Raw genomic sequence first — 23,296 nt, forward strand, 5'->3', positions numbered from 1 at the left:
CCCCAGGAACCCTGGCACCCATCACTCAGCACCCTTAGGAAAAAACAGTTTCAAGACTTCTTCACTGTTGTACCGCCCCGCCCTATACGAACAGATTAATACAGTTTCACTTGGCACAGGTCTGCTATTTCCATTCTTCAAATCCTAAAAATGCATGTATACTTTGACCGTTCAATAGTCCACAGTGCTGGAACTGGGGCCTCACTGTAACTCACGTCACTGACTGGTGACACCTCCAGGAGCAGTGTGGCTGCAACCTGTGGCTTGTACATCTGGGGTGTACAATGGCCAAGTGCAAACCCAAGGAGGCTTGGAGTCTGCAGAGGCAGTTTTCTCTGTCTCCTGATGAACAGATCATAACCCAGACACTGCTTCTTATCTTTTGACTCAAAACTCACCTTCTTTTTTATTTCAATTTATTCCTTTGACTTGATATTATAATTACTTAAATTATCTTGCTACATTTAATTCACAGCTATCAAAGTTAGCAGCACAACGGAGCTAGCCACCACCATGAAACCACTCAACCTGTCATGAGTATCACCTCAGCAGAACTTCAGGTTATTAGCACTAAGGTTGCTGATCTATTGGGTTATTAGCACTATACCTTCCCAATCAGTGTCTTCCCATCCCTCCCAAGAGTGATACCAGCACTGCTCAGTGTCCTGAGGACATCAGATGACAACAATAATATCAGAAGTCTTTCCTGACCATGTCTTGAATACAGAATTTCCTTACCACCCATGATACCAAGCAGTACTTGTTCTTGACCTCTCTTATCACCCCTGTTCCCCATTCAAGGCCTGGGGAGGGAGGAAAGGATGGATGGAACAGTAGTCAAGAGGACAGTCTCTCCCCTCCTATATTCTCCCCTCTCCTGTCACTGATTTCTGACCAGGCTGTCGATCCTATCAGGGGTCCATAAAGCTTGGAGGACTCTGGCCCGAGAGAGGGAGGTAGGGGTTAGGCAAACAGGCCAGGGAGGCAGTTGGTTGAAATTTAACCACAATATTCTTGGTCTCTATTGTTTTGAGTGAGGCCCAATATTTCCACAGCAGGATTATAGGACCTGATTAACCATGTTAGACAACAATGCTGGGCTGGGATGGGCTTCCCCTTCCAGCTGCCCATATGAAAAAGTAAATATAACACCCAGATTTCAGAAGAGACTCCCAGAAGCCCCCAAGTCCCACTCCACAGTTCCAGCTCTGCCATTGTTTTGGGGCCCCAAAGCTCAAGGAGGTAGAGTGTACAGCATGCTCCTTTAACTACTGGCCCTTGGCCCAGCAGGACAAGTAATCCTGGCACAATCTTCCCAGGTGAGTCAATGGCTGTGTGCTCCCCACACCCTGGAGTTCTTTCAATGCCTCTTCCGGGTTCCCCTGGTAGGTTGGTCCAATTCTCAGAAGTCCATGAGAGTCGGGTGCCCAGAGGCCACCACTTACTCACTCACAGGGGTCCAGGGGTGTGGGAAGCAACCAAAGGTCTGCAGGGATGAAGAAAAGCAGAAAGTGTGTGGCTTACCAGCTCAGAAAACAGAGCAAGCACTTGGTAGAATACTTTGGTACCATCTAATGACATCCCATGTGCCAGGATAGAAAGGTAGAAAACACAGAACTGGGAAGACACATAAAGGACTGCCATACAGTACCCGTGAGGGGAAGTGTTCCCTAAAAGGGCTCTGAGATTAAAGAGAAGATGGGTGCTGAAGCTTCTCTAACAGAGATTCCCTGAGGTCCCCATTCCTCACACACAGACAAGCTGCCTCAACCCAATCCTCTCATTCACTGATGGGAGGGTCTTCTGAGGTCCAGGAAAGTGGACCAAGGAAGGCACCAAGCTAAACAAACAACCTTGATTTTGTGTACCATATAGTATACTTGGGATCAATAACTAGGGACCACCCCCAAAAAGCAACTTCCTCCTTTGCCTGAGGTTTCTCCTGTATCTGAGGGCCTACCTAGCATAATCTGTTTTAACATTTCCAGGTACCAAGGATGAGTAACTATGGCTGATGGCTTCCTCACAATATGTCATTCACTCCTTTCAAACAGGCTCCTCCCACCCTAAAGACTATTACAAAAGACAAATTACTCAGAGAAAAACCTAGAAAAATACATTTTGATTGTTTAAAAGACTGTTAACATAGTTGTGCCTTTAGTACCATAGCATCATCACAGTGACATTCCCTGCTAGTTAGAAACTCTCATATGAAAAGAGGAAACCAAAGCACACAGGAAAAGTGTCTGTTGGCATAAGGGACATTAATGAGTAGTGATAGGATTAGCAGAGGTTAGCTCATGTCAGGTTGAAGTCATTTAGGGTTCCTTTAAACTCTGTGGAACAAATGTTTGCAGTTTTGTGAGTAGACAAAATAAAAATAAAAAGACAGAGTGAAGAGAAGGAATTGCCCCTGGCAATACCGGGAATGATTGAGAATCAACAGCCAGATAGGAGAGGTGTAATTCTTCATCCATGTCCCTCCCATCCCCACCGTCTCTAGAGCATAAACAGGGGCTCCTGAGAGACTCTCCTGATGGTTCCCACCTGTAGTGGTGAAAAGGGATTGCGAGCTAAGGGAGGCTTAAATGAACAAGGAGTATCCTCCCTGGTGCACTGGGATGAGCCTTGCCAGCCATCCTGCACCCCGTCAGTCCAGAATACAGAAGCACAGACCTCTCTCTTTGTCGCCTTGGGATCTAGGAATTCCAGGGAAGATGGAGATGAGGTGGTTTCTTCCTTCTCAGTTACATCAGTATCCCTTGGAAACACTCCTGGATCAGGGGGCTAGCTTCTGGTGTCAAGAGAAAGGAATGGCCCTGGTGGAGGTTTTCCAGAACCCAATATGATATCTGCTTGGAATGGCAGCTGGGAAACCCCAAAGACACTAGGTAAGGGAGTACTATCCAGCTGGAGTACAGAGAGGACTTTCCCTTCAGCAAGGAGTGACCTGGCTGGCTGGCTGGTCCCTAGCTGACAGCATGGGGGAATCACCAGCAAGGCCAAGTAGGCCTTTCGACCTAGGTGGCGCTGTTTCTCTACTTTTTAGGTCCAGTTGCAGGAACTTCCTCGAGGTCCCAAACCCTGCTCCTGTCTTGCTGGCTTGCTCATGTAAACCACCTTATATTATTTTTTTTTCTAAAAATACTCCAAAGCAATTGAAAGAGTCCCTTCTCCCACCAGCCAGCCCTGGCCCCAGCCCCAGCCCCGGGGAGCGGGAGGGTAGGCGGGGAGGTGGGCCACTGCTTTATTAAACACAGGGAAAACTAATATTTACGGAATAAAATTTATGGAGCAGCCACGAGAATTCGACCCTTTTATGTGCATGGGGAATGGGGGTTGGGCCAGGCTGGGGGCCTCAGGGAGGGGCCCAAACCAGGGGGCAGGGCTGGAATAGAGCCTGGCTAGGCCAATTTGTCAAAGCGGGGATTTCCCTGGAGTTGCCCTGGGATGAATGATTCTCAAACACCACCCTAGCTCAGGGGTAAGAGCTTCAGTGATGCCTGAGCCAGGGCTTCTGGCAGTAATGTTTCCAATACCCCCAAGGCAGGAGCAGTCTTTGGGAACACAGGAGCAGTGGACTAGAAGGTGATTAGGCATACTCTTTTGACAAGAGGCCCACAATCTCAAGAGAAGATGAACAAAGTTGTTTGGAGAACTTTCCTTGTAATTTTAGGGGATTCATAATTAAAAATGCCTGCTTGAGGCTGCCATTTGGGCAGAAGGATTAGCCAGGGGAGGATACAGAGCTTCACTGTGGTGAGAGTGTCTACCACAGGGCACACCCTGAGGTGCTGCAGCCCTGCCCGAAGGTAAAGCAATGCGAGCAGCAACAGGAGAATGTGTGGCCCGCAGAAAGTCCCAGCATCCCCAGGAGCTCCTGCCTTGGAGAGCCTGCATAGAGTAAAGCCATCCTGCTTGAAGGCAGGGTCCATGACAGAGGTGTGGACTGTGGAAGACTGCAAGAAGATGAAAAATCTTCCTGGAAATACTTTTAGTCAAGCACCTAATAAGTTGTCACTTATTAGCTGCATGACTTTTAACAAGTCAATAATTTCACGACTAGGTTTCCTAGTAGGTTACTGGTACCATCTTTAGATGATGCTGTGAGACGCTCATCTGGACAGACTAATTGGTATATAAACTGCTCAAAGGAAGCTAGCCATTTATTACTGTGGCTCTTCCCCCCACCCCCCTTTTCCCCTTTTTTCCTTTTTTTTTTCTTAAGACAGAGTTTCTCTGTGTAGCCCTGGATGTCCTGGAACTAGCTCTGTAGACAGGGCTGACCTTGAACTCAGAGTTCTGTCTCTGCTTCCCAAGTGCTGGGATTGAAGCTATGCGGCACCACCGCCTGGCTCATTACTGTTGTTCTAACTGTTGTAATAATTGGTACTTTAGCATGGCTTGTATGGTCCTGTTTCCATGGACTGACATTGGGCAGAGACATCATTCTCAGGGAGAGAGGGAGGAGACACAGATAGGGAAGCCCTCTAAAGCAAGGACACCAAAGTGGCTTCTGCATCTGCCTCTGCCTCTCCCGCCACCATAGTGTTCCCAGCAGTCCTGAGTTTACTTTCCACTGCTATCAAGGTCAGGTTTCAGATGGTCTTACTATGCAGGAAGACATGGTAGAGAAGTCCAAGGGGCTGTGTAAACAAGCCTAGGTGCCCAGGAGTGATTTTTAGATTCTGCTCGTCTCACACAACCATCTCTTGTTTTCATACACTATCTTACTCTGCAGGCCTTGAACTCATAGCAACCTTCTTGGGGAATCCTAGCCTTAATACTTTTTCCTACTAGACACTATTAGATGCCACTTCTGTTCTAGGATTCTTCTGAGGTCAGTTCCTGTTCCTTCGAATCCTAGCTCTCCTTAATTATTTATTATTTAAAGTGGAGTGAAGGAAGAGAAAGTGAAATTTAGGAGTGGGTGTAGTCTAGTTGGCTGAGTGTTTGCCTAATATGCAGGAAGCTCTGGCTTGATCTCCAGCACTGCATAAACCATGTGTGGTAGCATACACGCTTATAATCCTAGCACTTAAATGTAGGCAGAAGGACCAGAAGTTCAAGGTCATCCTCCTGTATATAGTTTAAATCAGTGCACACCTTTAGTCCCAGTACCTAGGAGGCAGACCTCTGTGTTCATGGGCCACCTTGGTCTACATAGTGAGTTCCAGGCCAGCTGGGACTACACAGAGTGTCTTGGGCTACCGTCTTGAGCCAGAGTGGTGGTGTTATGTGTGAGTGTGTGTAGAGAGACATACAGACACACACAGGCACACAAAGACACAGACACACAGACACACACACAAATGTCAATTTTTTCTCCATCCATGAGACCTGACTTTCGCCCTACTACTTGAAGACATTTGTAATTTGTCCTGACATTATGGTTTAGCCTACTCTCTATGCTTTGGAAGGAGTCAAAAAAAGCACACTCAAGCTTGACAGAAGTGTAATCTGTCTTGTGCCACCATGAAGAGAGTTTTCAAGATCAAGGTTTCTAACCTTGACTGACCTCAGCCTCCTAAAAGAAGCTGACGAACGGTCTGTAGGATGCAGCTGATAGCTCAGATGTGACCCAGCAGGACTAGGGGAGACCCAGTTCTGTTCTATGGGATTTCTGGGGTCCAGAGACCTCAGACAGGTAATCTCAACAGTCGAAGAGTGTGAGCATTGTTTATTCTGTGTTGAGGGAGGAGCAATTTTCTAAGGGGCATGTCTGACTGGTGACAGACCCCAGAGAAAGGCAGCCAGGCATTCTGGGTATGCGCTTCTTTGTAAACTTGCTTCATGTATCTAAGTTTGCCATAGGGTGCTAGTTCTAGAGAAAGAACACTACCAAACGAGCTGGCCTCACTCATATCTGGAATGCCAATGAGTTGGAGTCAGGCTTCCATTGGTGAAGTCCCCATTCAGGTGGGCTGTCAATACAAACTCAGGCCTCTGAGGGATGCTCTGCCATGTAAGCTTCTTTCTGGGTGATGGTAGGAAACAGTTTTGCTCTCTTCTTGGTGGCTGAGACATGGCGAGCTAACTGAAGAGTCCCCTGGGCTTCTTCCTCTTGGACTTTACCAGCTGAGCTCTATGAATAGGACCTGAAGCAGCCTAGAGGGAAAGAAAACTCAATTACTCTGTTTTGAAACAGACCTCTTGGCTCCTGGTTGGTTGAAGCCTTTTTAAAGTGTCTTGACATGTTTTGAGGTTTATTCTAGGCAGTGGTGTAAGAGTCTAAGTGGGCATGTCCCTCATAGGCTGTCACTGGAAGTAGAGTAAGGTGAAAAGGGAGTTAAGGTTCATTATTCAGCCCAAGTGAGAGGAGACAGCAAGGGAGGATACGGGTAAGCAAGAAGCTCTGCGATTTAGAATCAGTTCACAATCTCTCTCATACTATCAAGGCAGTCAACAGGGAGCAACTGCAGGGACCATGCCTGTGAGGTTACAGGTGCCAAGTTATGTCCAGTGCTCAGATGGCCGCCCAGGAAGATGCTCATGTATGACTCACCACAGGCTCATATTCAGGCTCTGAGAGGGTTGGAGTGTGAGAGATGGGCTGTTCTGGCTGGTTTAGAAGCTGGTTATCAGTTCCTCGAGGGGAGGTGCTGCTTGATGTCTGAATTTCTCCTGAAATTAGAAAGATCAACAGAAAGCAGAGAGATGCCCAGTCTCAGAATAGAAGCGTCCGCCAAGCATCCGATGGGCAAAGGGCAGAGTCTGCTGTTACTATAGTAACCGACTGAAGGAGCCGGCTCTTAGCTGAGACGGCTGAGTAACCCTGTTCCTATGAAAACGTCCAAGTCTGCCTGCGGCACGGACAGTGAGTTTCCGTGACTCACACGAGGTGCCAAATCTCCAAACATCTCCTGATTCTCTCAGTTAAGTGACTTAATCTTAATCTCTTCACTAGCTCTCTTGCTAATTCATGAGCACTTGGGCCAGTGAGAATATTCTGTGGTGAAGTAAGTGTCTTGTATCTGCACTGGCCATATTGAGCACTTGATATGTGGCTAAAGTACACAGGAAATTAATTTTTAAATTTATTTAGTTTTTTTTTTTTTTTTAGGTTTTGTTTTCTTCGAGACAGGGTTTCTCCGTGTAGCCCTGATTGTCCTGGAACTCACTCTGTAGACCAGGCTGGCCTTGAACTCAGAAATCCTCCTGCCTCTGCCTCCCAAATGCTGGGATTAAAGGCGTGCGCCACCACTGCCCGGCTAATTCATTTAGTTTTTAATTGAAATGTAAATAGATTATATGGTTAGAACTGCTAATCAGATAGCACGAACTTAAGCTCTAAGCAGACCACCCTAAGCAGACATAGCTGTGACTGGGAATACTCACCAGAGCCTTTCTGCTTCTGCCTTGCTTGGATCTGCTGTTTTGTAACTGCCACATACAGACTCTGCAGATTCATGGCAAACAGCTTTCCATCACCAATAGCACATGCCTCTGGCAATTTCTAGAGGAAAGGTGATACTGTCATTGGTCTGCCTGGAGACGTAGAGAAAAAGAGAGCTGATATCCCACTGACAGAACTGCCATCAACCCCAAACAAATCTGTAAGAAGAAGTATGTTACAACACAAGGCTTCCATTTGAAAGTCTGCTGCCACTGCCAGCCCAGAGGCTTTCTGAATGCTTTCCTCTGAAGGGCCACTCTGATGTCTCTCTGTCTCCACTTCCTGTGAGTACTCCACATGTCTCTTGCTTCTTTCTTCATAGGAGATGACCTCTTCTGGGGCTGTTTTAGGATGCTGTCTTTCTGGGTTAGCAGTACAGTTCACTGTGTGTTTGTCTAGCACCTATTATTCAGTGCCCAGGAGCACCACCAAACACAGAAGAGAATATCTATGACTGGGAATACTCACCAGAGCCTTTATGCTTCTGCCCTAAGTGTCCTGGGCTGTATGCTTTGCCATCTTAACTAAGTTTACTCCTGGACTTCCACAGAAGAATGAGAAAAAGAATGAAATCCAGGATGGGGAAGGGACAAATAGGAACAACAGAGTAAGAAAAAAGAAAAAAGTTATGATGACATGATGCTAGTCAGAGCCAGCAGAGCTCAGAGACCCATCTGCCAGCTTACATACTGGACTGTAATCCAGCTGTGCTTTACTATGCTCTACATGCTCATCAGTGGGGGTGATACTTCTCCCAAGGGGGTGACAAGTTTTTTGAGGGCTGAGAAAAGTTCCTCTTTTTACAGAACAGTAACATAAAGACACATACAGCACACAGATGCTATTTTTGCATTTATTTGCATTTATTTATTTATACATGCATGCACATATACAAACACATATGTAGCAGTCAGCAGACAAACTGTGGGAGGTGGTTCTCTTCTTCCATCACATGAGTTCCGGGCATGGAACTCAGGTCCTAAGACTTTGAAGCCAGCACCTTTATCTACTGAACCATCTTACAGGCTCCATAAGCAGACTCTTGCTATGGAGTCCCAAATCTTCAGGGTCCTGGAATGAGTTCAGAAAGCACTTCACCTGTCCCTGAGCATGTCAACAATGATAGTTTCCATCCAAATCAGCAGGTCCATGTGAGTAGTCAAGCCAGCAGCTTACATGAAAGCCAACCCTAAAATCCTTACTCCATACATACCTCATGTCAAGGGCACCTCGCCTATGCTATTAGGACTCTTTTCTTTACAGTTTAAGGCTTCATACATGCTAGGTGGATGCTATACCTTCAGCCTGACATTAGTTTCTGAAACCCACTGTGAGGAAAGAAAAGAACTTGTGAGAAGTAGTGGATTGGGTGCTGGACCACTAGGATTATAGTTAGTCTCCCTCGAGTAGGGCAGAGGTTGAAAAATCTGTTGACCCAACAGGGGATAATAAACATTCATCCTCCTCCAACCTCACCTCATAAAGACTACCTCAGGCTTGGACTTTCTTTCATTTTATTGCAATATAACCCAGGTTTTAATAAGGCTTGGACTTTCACTGGAAACTACAGACAATGAATCAGGGAGCCTCGAGTCTAAACTTTGCCTCCAGCAGTAATCCTCATGAGTTATCATACCAGCCATCTTCAACTATACTCCCTGAGGGAACTGAAACCAAAGGTAAGCAGCAGGCCATGGCACCTCTACCCTACCGCTCTTTACTAGGTTCAACTTTCTATTCCATAGGCTACTTCTTCCACAAGATAGCCTCTACTAGATGGGCAGCAAGCCCTGGCAGCAGAGAGACCAAAAGATTCTCTCCTTCAGTGTCTGGGATCTTTCCTCAAGAAACGTACACCCTCTCTAGTCATCCACACATGACTTGGTAGGTACAGCACAGCCTGCATAAATAGGCTGGGCAGGGCCCAGGCAGACCAGAGTCACTGACTCCTACCCTTCACATGGAATCAAAGACTCATTCTCTAGGCTTGATTTTTACCAGCACATGTTCTTAACTCTGAAATGAAGTATTAGAAGTAAAAAGGGGCTCAAGCCATGGCTACTCTGAACCTGAATCCAAGTCTAGAAACCTAACCTTGGTCTTGCCTCTATTTGCCCCTTCTCAGAGAGGCTGGCCCAATAGTTGCCAACGGCTATCCCACTCACAGGTCTAGCCTCAGAAAAATACTAGCAATATCATTTACTAAATGCCTACCTTGTGCACTGCTCTAAGTACTTTAAATATTAACCCACTTCCCCCTCTTCTTCATTACCACATTCCTGTCACCTAGATTAGCTTCTCGTCCATTGGGGACTCAACAGTTTGTGACTGAATGAACATGGAAGGCACTAGCAGGACACATTTGGCTGAGGTAGTTTGTCTCAACTAATAAACAGAAAAACAGTTAAATTATAAGCAGTCTGTCTTTAGGAAATAAACATAAAACCACTACTCATTTGCTTCACTGTATAGCAGAACTAGTCAACATGAAAATATAGCCTTCCCCAGGTTCACAGTCTACAGTCTCTTACATCATAGTTTATCTGTTATCACTAAGGTGACAAGAAAACAGAACAGATAAAAAGGAAGAAACTCAATGTGGGAGTGGGGGGTGGGGAAAAGCAGCAATTGGTACAGACTGGAGCCCTTAAGGGCTCTTCAGCATCACTGAGTCCCTGCACATCCTCCCAGAATACCCAGGAAAGAGAGGTATATGGCCACCCGAGCTAGGAAAGGAGCAGCATTAGCTCCCAGGGCAGGACAATGGCAGGGCGAGGTGAGGCAGGCCACAGAGATCAAAGCAAGAATGCTGGAGTCGGAACTAAGCAAAGTAAATAGTGTCTCCTGCTGTAAGTATGCCTAGCCAGGAGCACCATGTACCAGCATAGAGCGGGTCACTGACCAGAACAGCAGGGCAAGAAGAGTCAGGTGAGCCTACAGCATGACCATCCATCTGATTAGCCCAGAGACAATTCAAGCCTCGCCCCCTGGGGGGCTGGGATTATAGATAGCAGGCACTATAGGAGGAGGTGCAGGGGGTGGATACCTCAGTCCTGCCTTCCTCAGAACAGATCTGAGTGAAACATTGACCAGCCATCAGTGAAAGCTAACCTCTGAGAACTCACATTTGCATGTGTGTGACAGGGATACACTTACAGTTTTGTTTTGTGTGTCAAGTGATCTGCTGTAACAGAATTATAAGCCAATGGTGATGGAGACTAACTGTAATCCTAGTGGTTCTTTGAAAAAGCCTCAGAAGTGGTGACACCAAGGTGAGCCTTGCACAGTTAGACTCTGAGCACCATGGGAATATGTGTGGCACAAAAGTGTGAACAAGTGGGCTGTGTTATGCAGAGTGCAATGAGAAAGTTAAACCCACACCCACTGAATTGTAACCCTAATTCTTTCTGAATTTGGGTCACATCATGGAGATTTCCTTGTGTTTCATAACTGTTTTTGCCAAAGCTTCCTTGGTCCCCAAATAATACTGAAACAATGTGGACTCAGAACTCTTTGTTACATTTACTTCACTCCTAGTCCTTCTTTATCATTGACGGCAAGCATCACAAGCACTGCTTGGCCGCCCATCACCACTGTAGAGCCCTCATCAGCCACTGTATAAGCCTCTCATCAGCCACTGTATATCTCCCCTCAACACTGTATAACCCTCTCAGTCAGCTACTGTATATCTCCCCTCAACACTGTATAACCCTCTCAGTCAGCTACTGTATATCTCCCCTCAACACTGTATAACCCTCTCAGTCAGCTAATGTATATCTCCCCTCAACACTGTATAACCCTCTCAGTCAGCCACTGTATATCTCCCCTCAACACTGTATAACCCCCATCACCAATGTATAACTCCCATCAGCCAGTGTATAACCTGTCAGCTTCTGTATAACCATCTCATTAGCCACTATATAACCCTCCATCAGTCACTGTATAATTCTTCCATTGCCAACAAATGTTTACCCTCCTGAAACAATTCACTAGGGCTCTGTTCCTGCTTACACCATGTAAGAAACTTTGAGGAAACCAGAATGACAGAACATCCATGGGATGTCTTTTTTTTTTTTTTTTTTTTTTTTGTCCCTTGTTGCAGCCCATCTTTGTTCCTAGGGCCCAAGCTTACCACCTTCTTTTGGAGTCATCGACACTTGATCAAATCCAAAACACATACCCATGGTGCAGAAATTCGAGGAATCCCAGAGGATTTGTTGGCAAGAATCAATGGGAACCTTTAACCAGGGATATGTGGTCTGCTCCCTCATTCTTTCTTCTAAGATGTTCCAGAAAAGGAAGCTTTAGAATCCTGAGAAAAGCTCACACCAATAATACACAGCTCCCCTATGAATATGCACTTCTGTCTGAGGACAGATTTAACAGATAGAAAGACCAGGGGAGCCGGGCGGTGGTGGCACACGCCTTTAATCCCAGCACTTGGGAGGCAGAGGCAGGTGGATCTCTGAGTTCGAGAGTTCGAGGCTAGCCTGGTCTACAGAGTGAGTTCCAGGACAGCCAGGGCTCCACAGAGAAACCCTGTCTCGAAAAAACCAAAAAAAAAAAAAAAAAAAAAAAGAAAGACCAGGGGAAGCAAGCTAACCAGAACCCTCCAGCATCTTCCTTTTGGTTGCTTCTGGCATTTGTCCCAGAGCTAGCACCATTCCAAGGTCAGGTACTAACCCTCACCCTGTCATACCCATCAAGGTTGGACCTCCAACATGAGATTGCCTTTAAGGTAACAAGTTCTCACTTCCCTCCTGCACTGTGGCAAACTCTGCTGTCTCCCTAGAGTGCCCACACCTCCATCCTGGGACTCCTGGTGACTCTCTCAATTAGCTTCTCTTAGAGATAAGAAACAGCATTAGAAAACTCCAAGGCCCTAACTGCCAAAAGGTTTGCCAAACAAGTAAATGGGAACAACACACGTGATTTAGGATGCATTTAATGAGCCAGTTTTTTCAGCCATCTCTGGCAGCCTACTCAAGTCTAAGAAACACCAAGGAGCTCAGGACTGAGCAGATGCTGCCCTCTGGAGGCTTACACTCTAGGGAGAAGACCAATTCATACTCTTAGAGGCTGGCAAGATGGCTCAGTTCCCACTGAGAAAGGCCTCCAAGCTGATGTTCTGAGTTCAATACCCAGGACATACATGGTAGAAGGAAAGAACTCCTTCAAGTTGTCCTCTGACTTCCACATAGGTGCCATGGCACAAGTGTTGCATGCTAAATTCATACTCTCTCTCTCTCTCTCTCTCTCTCTCTCTCTCTCTCTCTCTCACACACACACACACACACACACACACACACACACACACACAGATAAAGTCATGGGAAAAAACAAAAGAGTCCATGAAATAAAATAACTTAGTCAAAGTATTGTAGAATGGGACAAGAATGTTATGTACTGTTTCATCCATCTATCTATCTATCTATCTATCTATCTATCTATCTATCTATCTATCTAACTATCTATCTGTGCATGGGTGTCAGATCCCCTAGAGGTAAGTTACAGGTAGTTGCAGCCACCTGAAGTGGGTGCTGGTAACTGAACTCAGTTCTCTGGAAGAGCAGCAAGTTCTATTAACTGTGCAGCCATTTCTCCAGCCCTGTGATATAGCTCTAAACAGAGGTCAAAGAAGGTATCATAAAGTACATTTCAAAAGACTCTAAATGGAAGTGAGAGCAATCCATGTGGTTGAGTTGTTTTCAGGAACAGTCTAGTTTATGTCTACTACTCATTTTGATTATTATTAGTCTTTCTCCTTTTTCAAGTGTCTCAGTATGAATGGTGAATTAGGTGGTCTCACTGCATGAGAGAACAAGCATGGCAGGTAAATGGCAGGTTCCTGTGTTTATCTGAATCATGACATGATGTAGCCAAGGGTGAAATACTCCACTTTATGTTCAGAAGGGTGGCCCTGGGTGAGGTAGAGAAGACAGGCTGCAAAGTGCACTGGGGCACTGCTGTGTCCCTCAGACTAGCCTCACATGTGTTACATGTTATAAAGTATCAGGGACTGTCTTGAAATTCTGATCCTTCTTCCTCCACCCTCCTTATAGGCATTCACCACCATGTGGAGTCAGCTACCGAGTGTTCTCTTGCCTGGCCCTATTCCTATGCCAAACTAACTCAAGACATGTGTAAAGGACAGCACATACAGAGAAGCTGGGGTGTGCTCTCATTAACTTATTTCGACTGGCATCCCAAAGCACAAGTTTTCCAAACGATTCAGTGATTGATCAAGACACAGGTGAGGGAGAGAGCCCAGGGTCACCATCCCCTACCACCACACCAGTTCCCTGCTGTGTTAGCGGGTCTGAAAGCCCCTGTTACTTCACCAGAAAAACAAGTGACCAACACCTACTTTGGGAGCACTAGTGCATGGACCTTGGGAGATGATTAATTAATATTGTTTTTTTTTAGAAGATGTTTTTAAATTATGTGATACATGGAGGAAAGTTTATATGTCGGAGAGCATGTACCTATGAAGTCCAGAAGAGGATGTTGGATTTGGAGTCTTCAGAGCTGGAATTACAGTGAGTCTACCTGACCTGGAAACCAAGTGCTCTTAAGTGCTGAGCAATCTTCCTGGCCCTTAGTGCTTGTGAAGGGCACCTGCCCAGTATGAGTTATGGTTCCTCAATTCCCCATACCAACTCTTGTTGATTCTCACAAATTGCCTTTATTCTCCCACTTCTCAGAACCTGCTCAAGAGGCCAAGGCTTTACCCTCATTCCATTTGACCTTTGCAGGCAGGGAACAGAAACAAAAGAAGTTCAGTTATAACTCTCTCTGTGAAACACACAAAGCATGACCTCCACTGGCATGCCATAGTATATATTTAGGAGTGTGCATGTGAGCACACGCACACACACACACACAGAGAGAGAGAGAGAGAGAGAGAGAGAGAGAGAGAGAGAGAGAGGCACAAGCAATTTAAATAATTTTTAAAGTATTAACAGAGCCCAAGCTACCTAGCAGTGTTTCAAATGGAAATGGTTTTCATGACTACTGATATTTCTTGCTTCCTTGCTAACAGGGCTAGGAAAGGCTCTGCTACATCACTTCATAAGGGTATTTGGAAAGCAGAATGACATGCACTCCAGTCTGTCACCAAGAGAGCTGACAGACAAATGGTTTGGGGTGGGATTAATCTCTCAATTACTTGGCACATGAGAGGGAAACAAAGAAGACAGAGAGAACAGTAGCACAGTGCTGAGGCCCAGGCTTCAGATGACAACAGCCAACTGTCCCATCTTGCTTCTTCATAGCAGTTCACGTGGATAAACAATTTCTGAGTTTTAGGCAAGACCTAACCATGAGAGGTTCTCCTATTTTGTCCCTCACTGTCTGAACAGTCCCATACAGCTGAATATAATCACAGTACCCCATATGAGTTATGAAAATACCATGATGAAACCCATTGTTTTATACAAATAATAACCAGTCATGAAGGAAAAAAAAACCAAACTGAGTCCTCTATGTGCTCGATGCTGAGAAACCTTGGTGACTTGGGGAAAGAGCACACAGCATCCTAAGGGCGCACTGTCCTTTAAGGTTCACGTGGGAGATTAACAACACAGATGACACTGCTCAGTGTTTGGTCTGACTTTGCTTTGTTTGGGTCTGTGCCTATCACAAGGCCGCCTCTGACGGCTGTGCCCTGCCACCGCTGACCTCCATGGTGAGCCCCTCTCTCACTTGGTGCATCCACACAGTGCTGGGCTAGAGAGAAACACAATTGAGCAATCTGGGTACAGTCTTGTGTTTAGAGACCTTAAAATTAGTTGTGGCATAGGGATCTTGAAAATTATTTAACTTATAGTCTACTTTGTGCCTCTCCCTTTTACAGCAAGGTAGAAGAACAGAGGCATGCTTGCAGTAATGTGCAAAACTCCATGTGCTCGTCTAGTCAACTGCCCCATCACTCTCTTGTTGGCCTTGCTTGAAACCAGTGTATTTTTAACATTTGGTTCTCACTCCACCCTGGAACTACAACAGAGATTAACACAGGGAAGAGCTCACGCAGTTCCAAAGAAACAGTTCAGGTCACATGTGTTTTCAGATTGAAAAGAAGGGAGGTGAGAAGGAAGACTACACAGGAAAGATCCAGGCAGAAGGCTGGAACAATGCTTCCAAGACTAAGAATTTAGTTGATTTGCTTTGATTTCTGAAAAAAAATTCACTGGGTAGCTGGTCTTGAACTTGCTAGTGATCTTTTTGTAAATGTCACCACACCTGAATAACTTTACAGTAATGTGATGCTGGAGGGTCACACATGCTAAGCACATTCTCTACAATCAATATTACCCAGACACTGGGCGGTGGTGGCGCATGCCTTTAATTTCAGCACTTGGGAGGCAGAAGCAGGTGGATTTCTGAGTTCGAGGCCAGCCTGGTCTACAAAGTGAGTTCCAGGACAGCCCGGGCTATACAGAGAAACCCTGTCTTGAAAAACAAACAAAACAAAAATCCCAACAACAACTACCCAGATTGCTCAGTTGTTTTCCTCTCTAGCCCAGCACTGTATGGATGCTACAAGTGAGAGAGGAGCTCACCATAGAGGTCAGCGGTGGCAGGGCACAGCGGTTAGCTGTCAAGAATAACTAACTTTTTAAATTAACACAACAAACCTCCATATTTACCTTACCAACCAGGCACCAGAATCATTCTTATTTCATATATGAAAAAACAAAGGCCTGAATTGAGTCTCTCAATGCACAGCAGAATAAAAACATAGAAGATCCAGAGGTGACTTTAGGAACCTTCCCTTGACCGACTATGCAGAAGACCTCACAGCACCACCATGGTCAAGTCCATTTTTCCCCTGAGAGGAGGCTGGTTCCTGTTCTGAGGTTCAGCAGCTACTAGAAAGTAGCTCTATCTCCCTTCTTAAGGGCCCAAATGACCCAAGCTGCAGAGAGAAGAAGAACCAAAATGCTTTCTGGAGGAGGTAAGCTATGCTTAACTACTACACAGTCTCCCAGGGCACCAGAAAAATCACAAAATGACTGTGCTACAGGGAGACGCTAAATTCTGAATTGCCTTTAGAAAGAAGCACAGCCTCCCAGAGTCATTGCAGGAAGGCCCCAAAGAAAAATAATGGCAGAGGGAGTGGAAGTGGGGATGGGGGTGGGGCAGCTGCTCTTATAAGAGCCCTTTGTGGTAGCTGCCTCTGAAAGGAGGTTTTGCTAGACAAGGTGGAACTTCTCAAGGTGACAAGCAAATGGCACAGACTGAGCTGTGACCCTCCGCTCACTCTATAACCAACCCCCTTTCCTTTGGAGGGCCAGAGCCCAAACTATCCCTGGAGCCCCACCCAGCCCCAGCACAAACCATGGCTTTCTAGTCTGCACAGCAACTAATGAGTAGCAAAGGGGCTCGAGGGACCAAAGTGGTTTCCTGGGGGGATGAGTCCTCTGAGCCCCATAGTAAGTGCAATCACAACTCCCTTTCCTTTGCTTTGCTTCCTACTCCTTTCTTTGCCCCAAACAAACAGCTCCTGTCCCTCTGGCTGTGGCTGGCCTCGAAGGGAACAGGCAGTCTCAACATCAGGTTATCACATCTCTCAAATTCTGCCACCTCCACATCCCTTCCCAAATGGAAATGAAACAATGTGGTGGGACCAGAAAGGAAGAGTCTCACATTTAACAATAAACTGGCAGCTCTGCCCTGGGCCACTAGTGTTGTGCAGAGTTCACTACTTTCCAGGTTTCATGTAGATGAGAGGACAGCAGTCAGCTGGGCCTGCAGGTGCAAAGGTGAAGTGGGGGATCAGGAGTGTTCTCTGTAAGACCTCTGCCACCAAGGAGATTCTCTTTCACCCAAATTACATGCCTGACAGCTGGGAACACAGCCTATGGCAGGTTCAAGGGCTTCTTGCCTTCATCTGCCTGCTGACTGCTCTCTGGAGGGTGACACACTGTCTTCTCTCTGATAAATCCTGTTCTACTAAATGATGTACCACTTTCCCAAACATACATATGCACACACACACATGCACACATACAGACACACACATACACACACGTTCATCAGGTACTGGAAAATATGTGAAATAACCTAAACTCTTACAATATTAGAACCAGCAAGATGGCTAAGCTAGCAAAAGTACCTTCCCTTGCAAGTCTGACAATCTAAGCTCAATCCTGGGAATCCACAGTGGACAGAGGACAAAGAGAACTGACTCCAGAAAGCTGTCCTCTGATCTCTACATGTGTGCTTTCCATGACCCCCTCTTTCTCTCACATGCACACACAAACACACATCAGTAGTAAAAATTTTAACAATCTTTAAACTCTCAAATACTGCTTTATGGGAATAAAATGATGTGATCACTTTGAAAAATGATTTGTCAGTATCTACCAAATCTAAATATTCACATATTACCTATGAGCCAACCATTCCAGTTCACTGTGCTCATTCAAATACAAAGAGACAGATTGTGGCACAGTCTCGCAGTGAAATAGCATACAGAAATGAAAATTCTGCCATATATACAATGGATAAACTTCATAAGCAGAGTGAAGAGGTCAGACAAACTGAATGCATTAGAGATTACAGCATTTGGATACGATTTTAAAACAGGCAAATTCATGAAATTCTTAGGCAAATGGATGGAACTAGAAAATATCATCCTGAGTGAGGTAACCCCATCACAAAAGAACACACATGGTATGCCCTCACTGATAAGTGGATATTAGCCCAAAAGCTCGGAATATCCATGATACAACCCACAGAGCACATGAAGCTCAAGAAGAAGGAAGACCAAAGTGTGGGTGCTTCGGTCCTTCTTAGAAAGAGTAACAAAATACTCATGGGAGCAAATACAGACACAAAGTGTGGAGCAGAGACTGGAGGAGGGGTCGTCTCGAGACTGCCCCACCTGGGAATCCATCCCATGTGCAGTCATCAAAGGCAGACACTGTTGTGGATGCCAGGAAGTGCATGCTGACAGGAGCCTGATATACTTATCTCCTGAGAGGCTCTGCCAGAGCCTGACATATACAGAGATACAGAGGCGGATGTACGCAGCTAACCATTGAACTGAGCATGGAGTTCCCAATGCAGGAATTAGAGAGAAGACTGAAGGAGCTAAAGGGGCTTGCGGGCCCATGGGGAGAGCAACAATACCAACCAACCAGAGCTCTCAGGGTCTAAATCTCCAGCCTGGGAGTACATAGGGAGGGAACCATGGCTCCAGCTTATATGTAGTGGAGGATGGCCTTTGTCAGGCATTAGTGGGAGAGGAGGTCCTTGGTCCTGTGGAGGCTGGATGCTCCAGTGTGGAGGAATTCGAGGGCGGGAGGTAGGAGTGGGTGGGTGAGGGCACATCCTCATAGAAGGAGGAGGAGGGGGACGGGATAAGGGGGTCCTTAGGGGGGGAATGGGGAAAAGGGATAACATCTGAAATGTAAATAAATAAAATATCCAGTAAAATAAGAAAACTGTCAAAAAAAACAGGCAAATTTAATAATTACATAAGAAATCAGGACACTGGTTACCTTTCTGAGGTGGGAGGTGAGTACTTTAGAGGCTATTTATTTTTATTTTCTATGTATGACTATGTCCGCACCACATGTGTGTAGTTCCCTCTGAGGCACAGAAGAGGGTATCAGAGCTCCTAGGACTGGAACTATAGATCGTTGTGAACCACTATGTGGTTGCTGGGAATTAAACCTGGGTCATCTGGAAGAAACACCAGTGTTCTTAACTGCTGAACTCTCTTTCCAGCCCCGAAATTTTTAATTTTTGATTTGGGTGCTGGTTACACAGCTGTACATTTTATGATAATTCTCCAAGTTAGATGCTTATTGGCATTTTAAAAAATAAGCATCCTATACTTTAAGTGGGTTTCTTGTTGTTTTGAGACAGGATCCTACTATGTAGACCTGACTGGCCTGGAGCTTTAAACATAGACCAGGCTAGCTTCGAGCTCATGGGGCTACACCTGCTTCTGCCTCACAAAGACATGTGCTACCATATCCAGCCACATCTTATATTTTGATTCAAAATATTTATTAATAAGAGAAAATTGATAAGAGAAAAAACACCCTGAAAACAGATTAATTCCTCAAAGAAGTAACAATCAATTACTCTATGATTTAAATGTTGAAAGTTGAAAACGTGATCACATGGTAGTGTGTACATTTTGAAGGATGTGGATAAGGATGTAGGTTTTCATGAGAGGGTAAAGCTCTGTGTTCAAACCTCAGCACCACAAAAACTATTCACAAATATTCACTGCAGCATTGTTCACGATAGTCAAAGAGTAGGGAGAACTCAAATGCCATCACAGATGAATGGACAAACAAAATTACAGCATATCTGGGCTGGGCTGGTGAGAGGGCTCAGTGGGTAAAGGTGCTATGACATGCAAGCTTGATGACCCGAGTTCAGTCATCAGAGCCCATATCACACCATGATGTCCTTGCCTCTCCACCCCCCAAATCATACCCACCTACTTACATACAGACAATAATAATAATATAATAAAATAAAATCTTAAAGTTTTTTTTTTTAAAGATACCACTAAGCCAGACAACCTAAGTTTGATTTCTGGGACCCACATAGTGGAAGGAGTCAAATGATTCCTGCATGTTGTCCTCTGGCCTCCATATGCTTGTTATAGCACCCCCATACATATATACAAATAACCATAGTTAAAAACATCCTCCTGCTGAGTGTGGGGGCAGATACATTTAACCCAACACTCAGGAAGGAGAGGTAGGCAGATCTGTGACTACCAGGCCAAGCCAGTCTACACATCAAGTTTCAGGAGACCCAGAGCTATATATGGAGATCTAGACAGCCTTTAAAGGGCTTCAACATAGTCAGTAGCACAGGTATCCAGTGCTTGAGAAACTGGAGTCAGCATGAAATTGAATAGAGGAAAACCTCAGATTCTAAAATCAAACAGACCTAGTTCTGAATTAATCCATTACCTACATACTTGCTTTATTATCTTGGAAAAGCAACTTAATTTTTTTGCGCTTCAACTTTCATACAATAAAATTAGTAAAGTAAAGGCTGGGGATGCTGCTCAGAGGTAGTGGCTGACTAGCATGTGTGAGGCCTAGATTTAACACACACACACACACAGTCCTTATCCATGAGTGTTGTGGGAGATATTTAAATGGAGTTTTCTTGGGCCGACCGGCGGCTCTGCTTAGCTCTGCTTAGTTCTGCCACCATGTTCTGCAGCCAGAGGCCATGTGCACGACACAGCTAGAAACGGCCAGCCAGAAAAACCGGCCCTGCCACCCACGAGATGCCAGTGTGGGAGATGGCTCTGCCAATCTTCCACGCTGTCTCCACAAGGCTGGGCTGAGCCCAGGCCATCCCATTATTCATGTGGTACCCTGTAGAAATGAGACTCTAATGCTTATTGATTAACCAAAGGCTTTATATGTTTGGTAATGCTCAAATAACAAGATGCTCACATAATTAGAAGTGTTAACCAACTAACTAACCTAGATATAAGCTCTTACCCAGGACTGCTCTCTGTCCAAGCATGGTTCTCCAGCCTCCATCTGTCTCTTCCTCGCCTCGCTTCTCTTCTCCCCTCTCCTCTTCCTCCCTTGCTCCTCCCACCTTAGCTCCTCCCAACTTTCAGGAAAAATATCCCGCTACATATCACCCTTCTTCTTAAAAAAAAAATCTTTCTCTCAAAATACAATTAGAGCACAACTATACCAATTTGTATCAGTAAGGTACAAGATAGACCTAATACCCAGTCCATCATTTTTGTCAACTAAACAGAATCTCCATCATCTCTCCTAACTATAAGACTTAGTTCTGAACCTGGCTTTTGTCCTGGCTTTAGAATGAATGTCAGCTGAAAATCTTCCTCTCAAATCTTTTCTCTCAAAGTAAATAGCCTGGGTTGGCTATGAGACTGTAAGTCTTCAACCCCATCAGAAATCCAGAATGACTGAATTAACTGAAGATATGAAAAGCACAAAGCATAGCTTCCAAAACTTAGCCAATTTATAGAGACCACTGAACACCTGGACAATCCCTTACTTCAAAACATTGGAGCACCTGGTCTTCAGCTTTCTGGTCCAAGATCGTCTGACAGACCTAGTAATGCAAAATTTTTAAGGGCGGATCACTCTGTCTTGGCAGATATAATCAGTCAACTATCCCACAAGTGTGTCCTTTTCTGGACAGTTATTTGTCTGTAGATGAAAAGAGGCAATTCTTGCCTAGTGGCTCTCTCACCACAACTGGAGTAACTCCAAAGATGCTCAATTTCTTCTTAGAATCCAAGACAGGGAAGCTGTCAGGAGCAGACAGGTCTCTAATAAAAATGAACATTAATACAGAAATGTCTGTAATGTCAATTCTGTGGACTTCTGATGTTTTTGAAAACCAACTATCTATGTAAAGTAATCTGGACTGTTGTCCATTAAATCCTCTCAGCTATTTCTAATTAAAATCTAGAAAACACCCTAACAGTAAACTCAGAGCCATGAGTCTCTTCCTCGCCTTGCTCCTCCTCTCCCCTTTCCTCTTCCTCCCTTACTCCTCCTACCTTAGCTCCTCCCAACTTGCGGGAAAACTATCCCGCTACACATGAGGACTGTCACAATGATTGTCAAATGAGATGATGTAAGTGATGTATTAATTCTGCTTTCTTGAGAGTTCCAAACACCCTCAATTACTTGAAGGCAACCAGGAAAGATACTTAGTTTTAGCACAACAGTAGGTTCTACAGTCAAACAGCTATCATTTAAATCTATGGGTCTATGACTTCATCTGCCTAAGCCTTTGTTTCTCCAACTGTGTAAAAGGGGAACACAGTACTCACTGCAGTATCAGACACCTAGGAAGCACACAAAAAGTACTGACTGTCACTATATCCAGTCAATAAAGAAAATTATTGCATAGCTAGCCGCAAGCTGTGTCCTGGGATGAAACAAGCTTCACTACCCTCAAGAAGCTCATAGTCTGGCTAGGGAGTCAAATGCATAAACAACCAATTGTTCTTAGGTCAGCCACACAGTGCAGCCTTTGATTCAGTCAATAGCAGCAGTTCCAGGCATCATGGAACAAAGCTGGATATGTAAGGAACACTATGGGGAGGGGGCAGTGCTGAATGGACCCTTCTTTTCCCGAAAATTGCCTATGAAAGTCTAGATAACAGCCATGCAGACTTCTTCCTCGGCAGATCTGGAGGATGCCTCTTCCTATCTGTGCCCCTGCGCCTACAGGGGCTGGGCTTCCCATCACTCAGGTCACTGGGAATATCTGATTTTGGAGCACTCTGAGGTTCTCCTAAAAACCCCTACAACATTTTTAGTTACTGAGATTTTGTTGTCTCTGTTTTTGAAACAAAGTCACACATTCAGACTGGTCTCAAACACTCAATCCTCCTCCTTAGCCCCCTGAGTTCTGAGATTCTATAAGAATATATCACCTTGCCAAGCCTCAATTACCAGTTGTTTGCAGGTTTCCAATCCCTCCCCTAGGCTGTGAAGTTCTGGTGTCTAGGAACTATCCACTTAGCTAGTGTGTGCTGAGTATCTACTATGTGCCAGGCCCTGAAGTAGGCACTTGAAGTTCAGATGGGAACATAGATATGGCCACTGTGCTCATGCAACATATGGTTCATATTTATAAAAAAAAAAGTTTTGAGATGGATATGTATCCCAATTCTGGCTGAGACCCCTATTTTGAATGGCCTACTTGGATATGCGTTCTTGACTAATAATTTGAATTTTAAAAAAGCAAGAAGCTAGAATACAGTGCTGGAGGGAACACAGTGCCTCCTCCTGCATCCCTGGATACTCATGCTATTGTTCAAAAACATCCTAGGGCATACAGCACCACCACAGATACATTTCCAAAAGCTCTTCCCTTACAAAACTGTGTACAACTTTAATTCCAGCAACT

General features: G+C 45.1%; 1 protein-coding gene across 2 annotated transcripts in view; it reads right to left on the reverse strand.

Annotated features, from left to right (window-relative positions):
• Positions 1-5,665: 5,665 nt before the first annotated feature.
• Nhej1 (non-homologous end joining factor 1) overlaps positions 5,666-23,296 on the reverse strand; it is a 96,292-nt gene continuing 78,661 nt past the window's right edge. For both annotated transcript variants that reach the window (XM_028760643.1, XM_028760642.1), the window contains 3 exons: positions 7,339-7,456; positions 6,506-6,624; positions 5,666-6,108 (listed from right to left, as the gene is read on the reverse strand). In XM_028760643.1, coding sequence (XP_028616476.1) covers positions 6,034-6,108; positions 6,506-6,624; positions 7,339-7,456 — 312 coding nt within the window. In that variant the 3' untranslated portion in view covers positions 5,666-6,033. The remainder of the gene's footprint in view (positions 6,109-6,505; positions 6,625-7,338; positions 7,457-23,296) is intronic.

Source organism: Grammomys surdaster, unplaced genomic scaffold, assembly GCF_004785775.1.
Source record: "Grammomys surdaster isolate TR1022 unplaced genomic scaffold, NIH_TR_1.0 126546, whole genome shotgun sequence".
Classification (NCBI taxonomy): Eukaryota; Metazoa; Chordata; class Mammalia; order Rodentia; family Muridae; genus Grammomys; species Grammomys surdaster.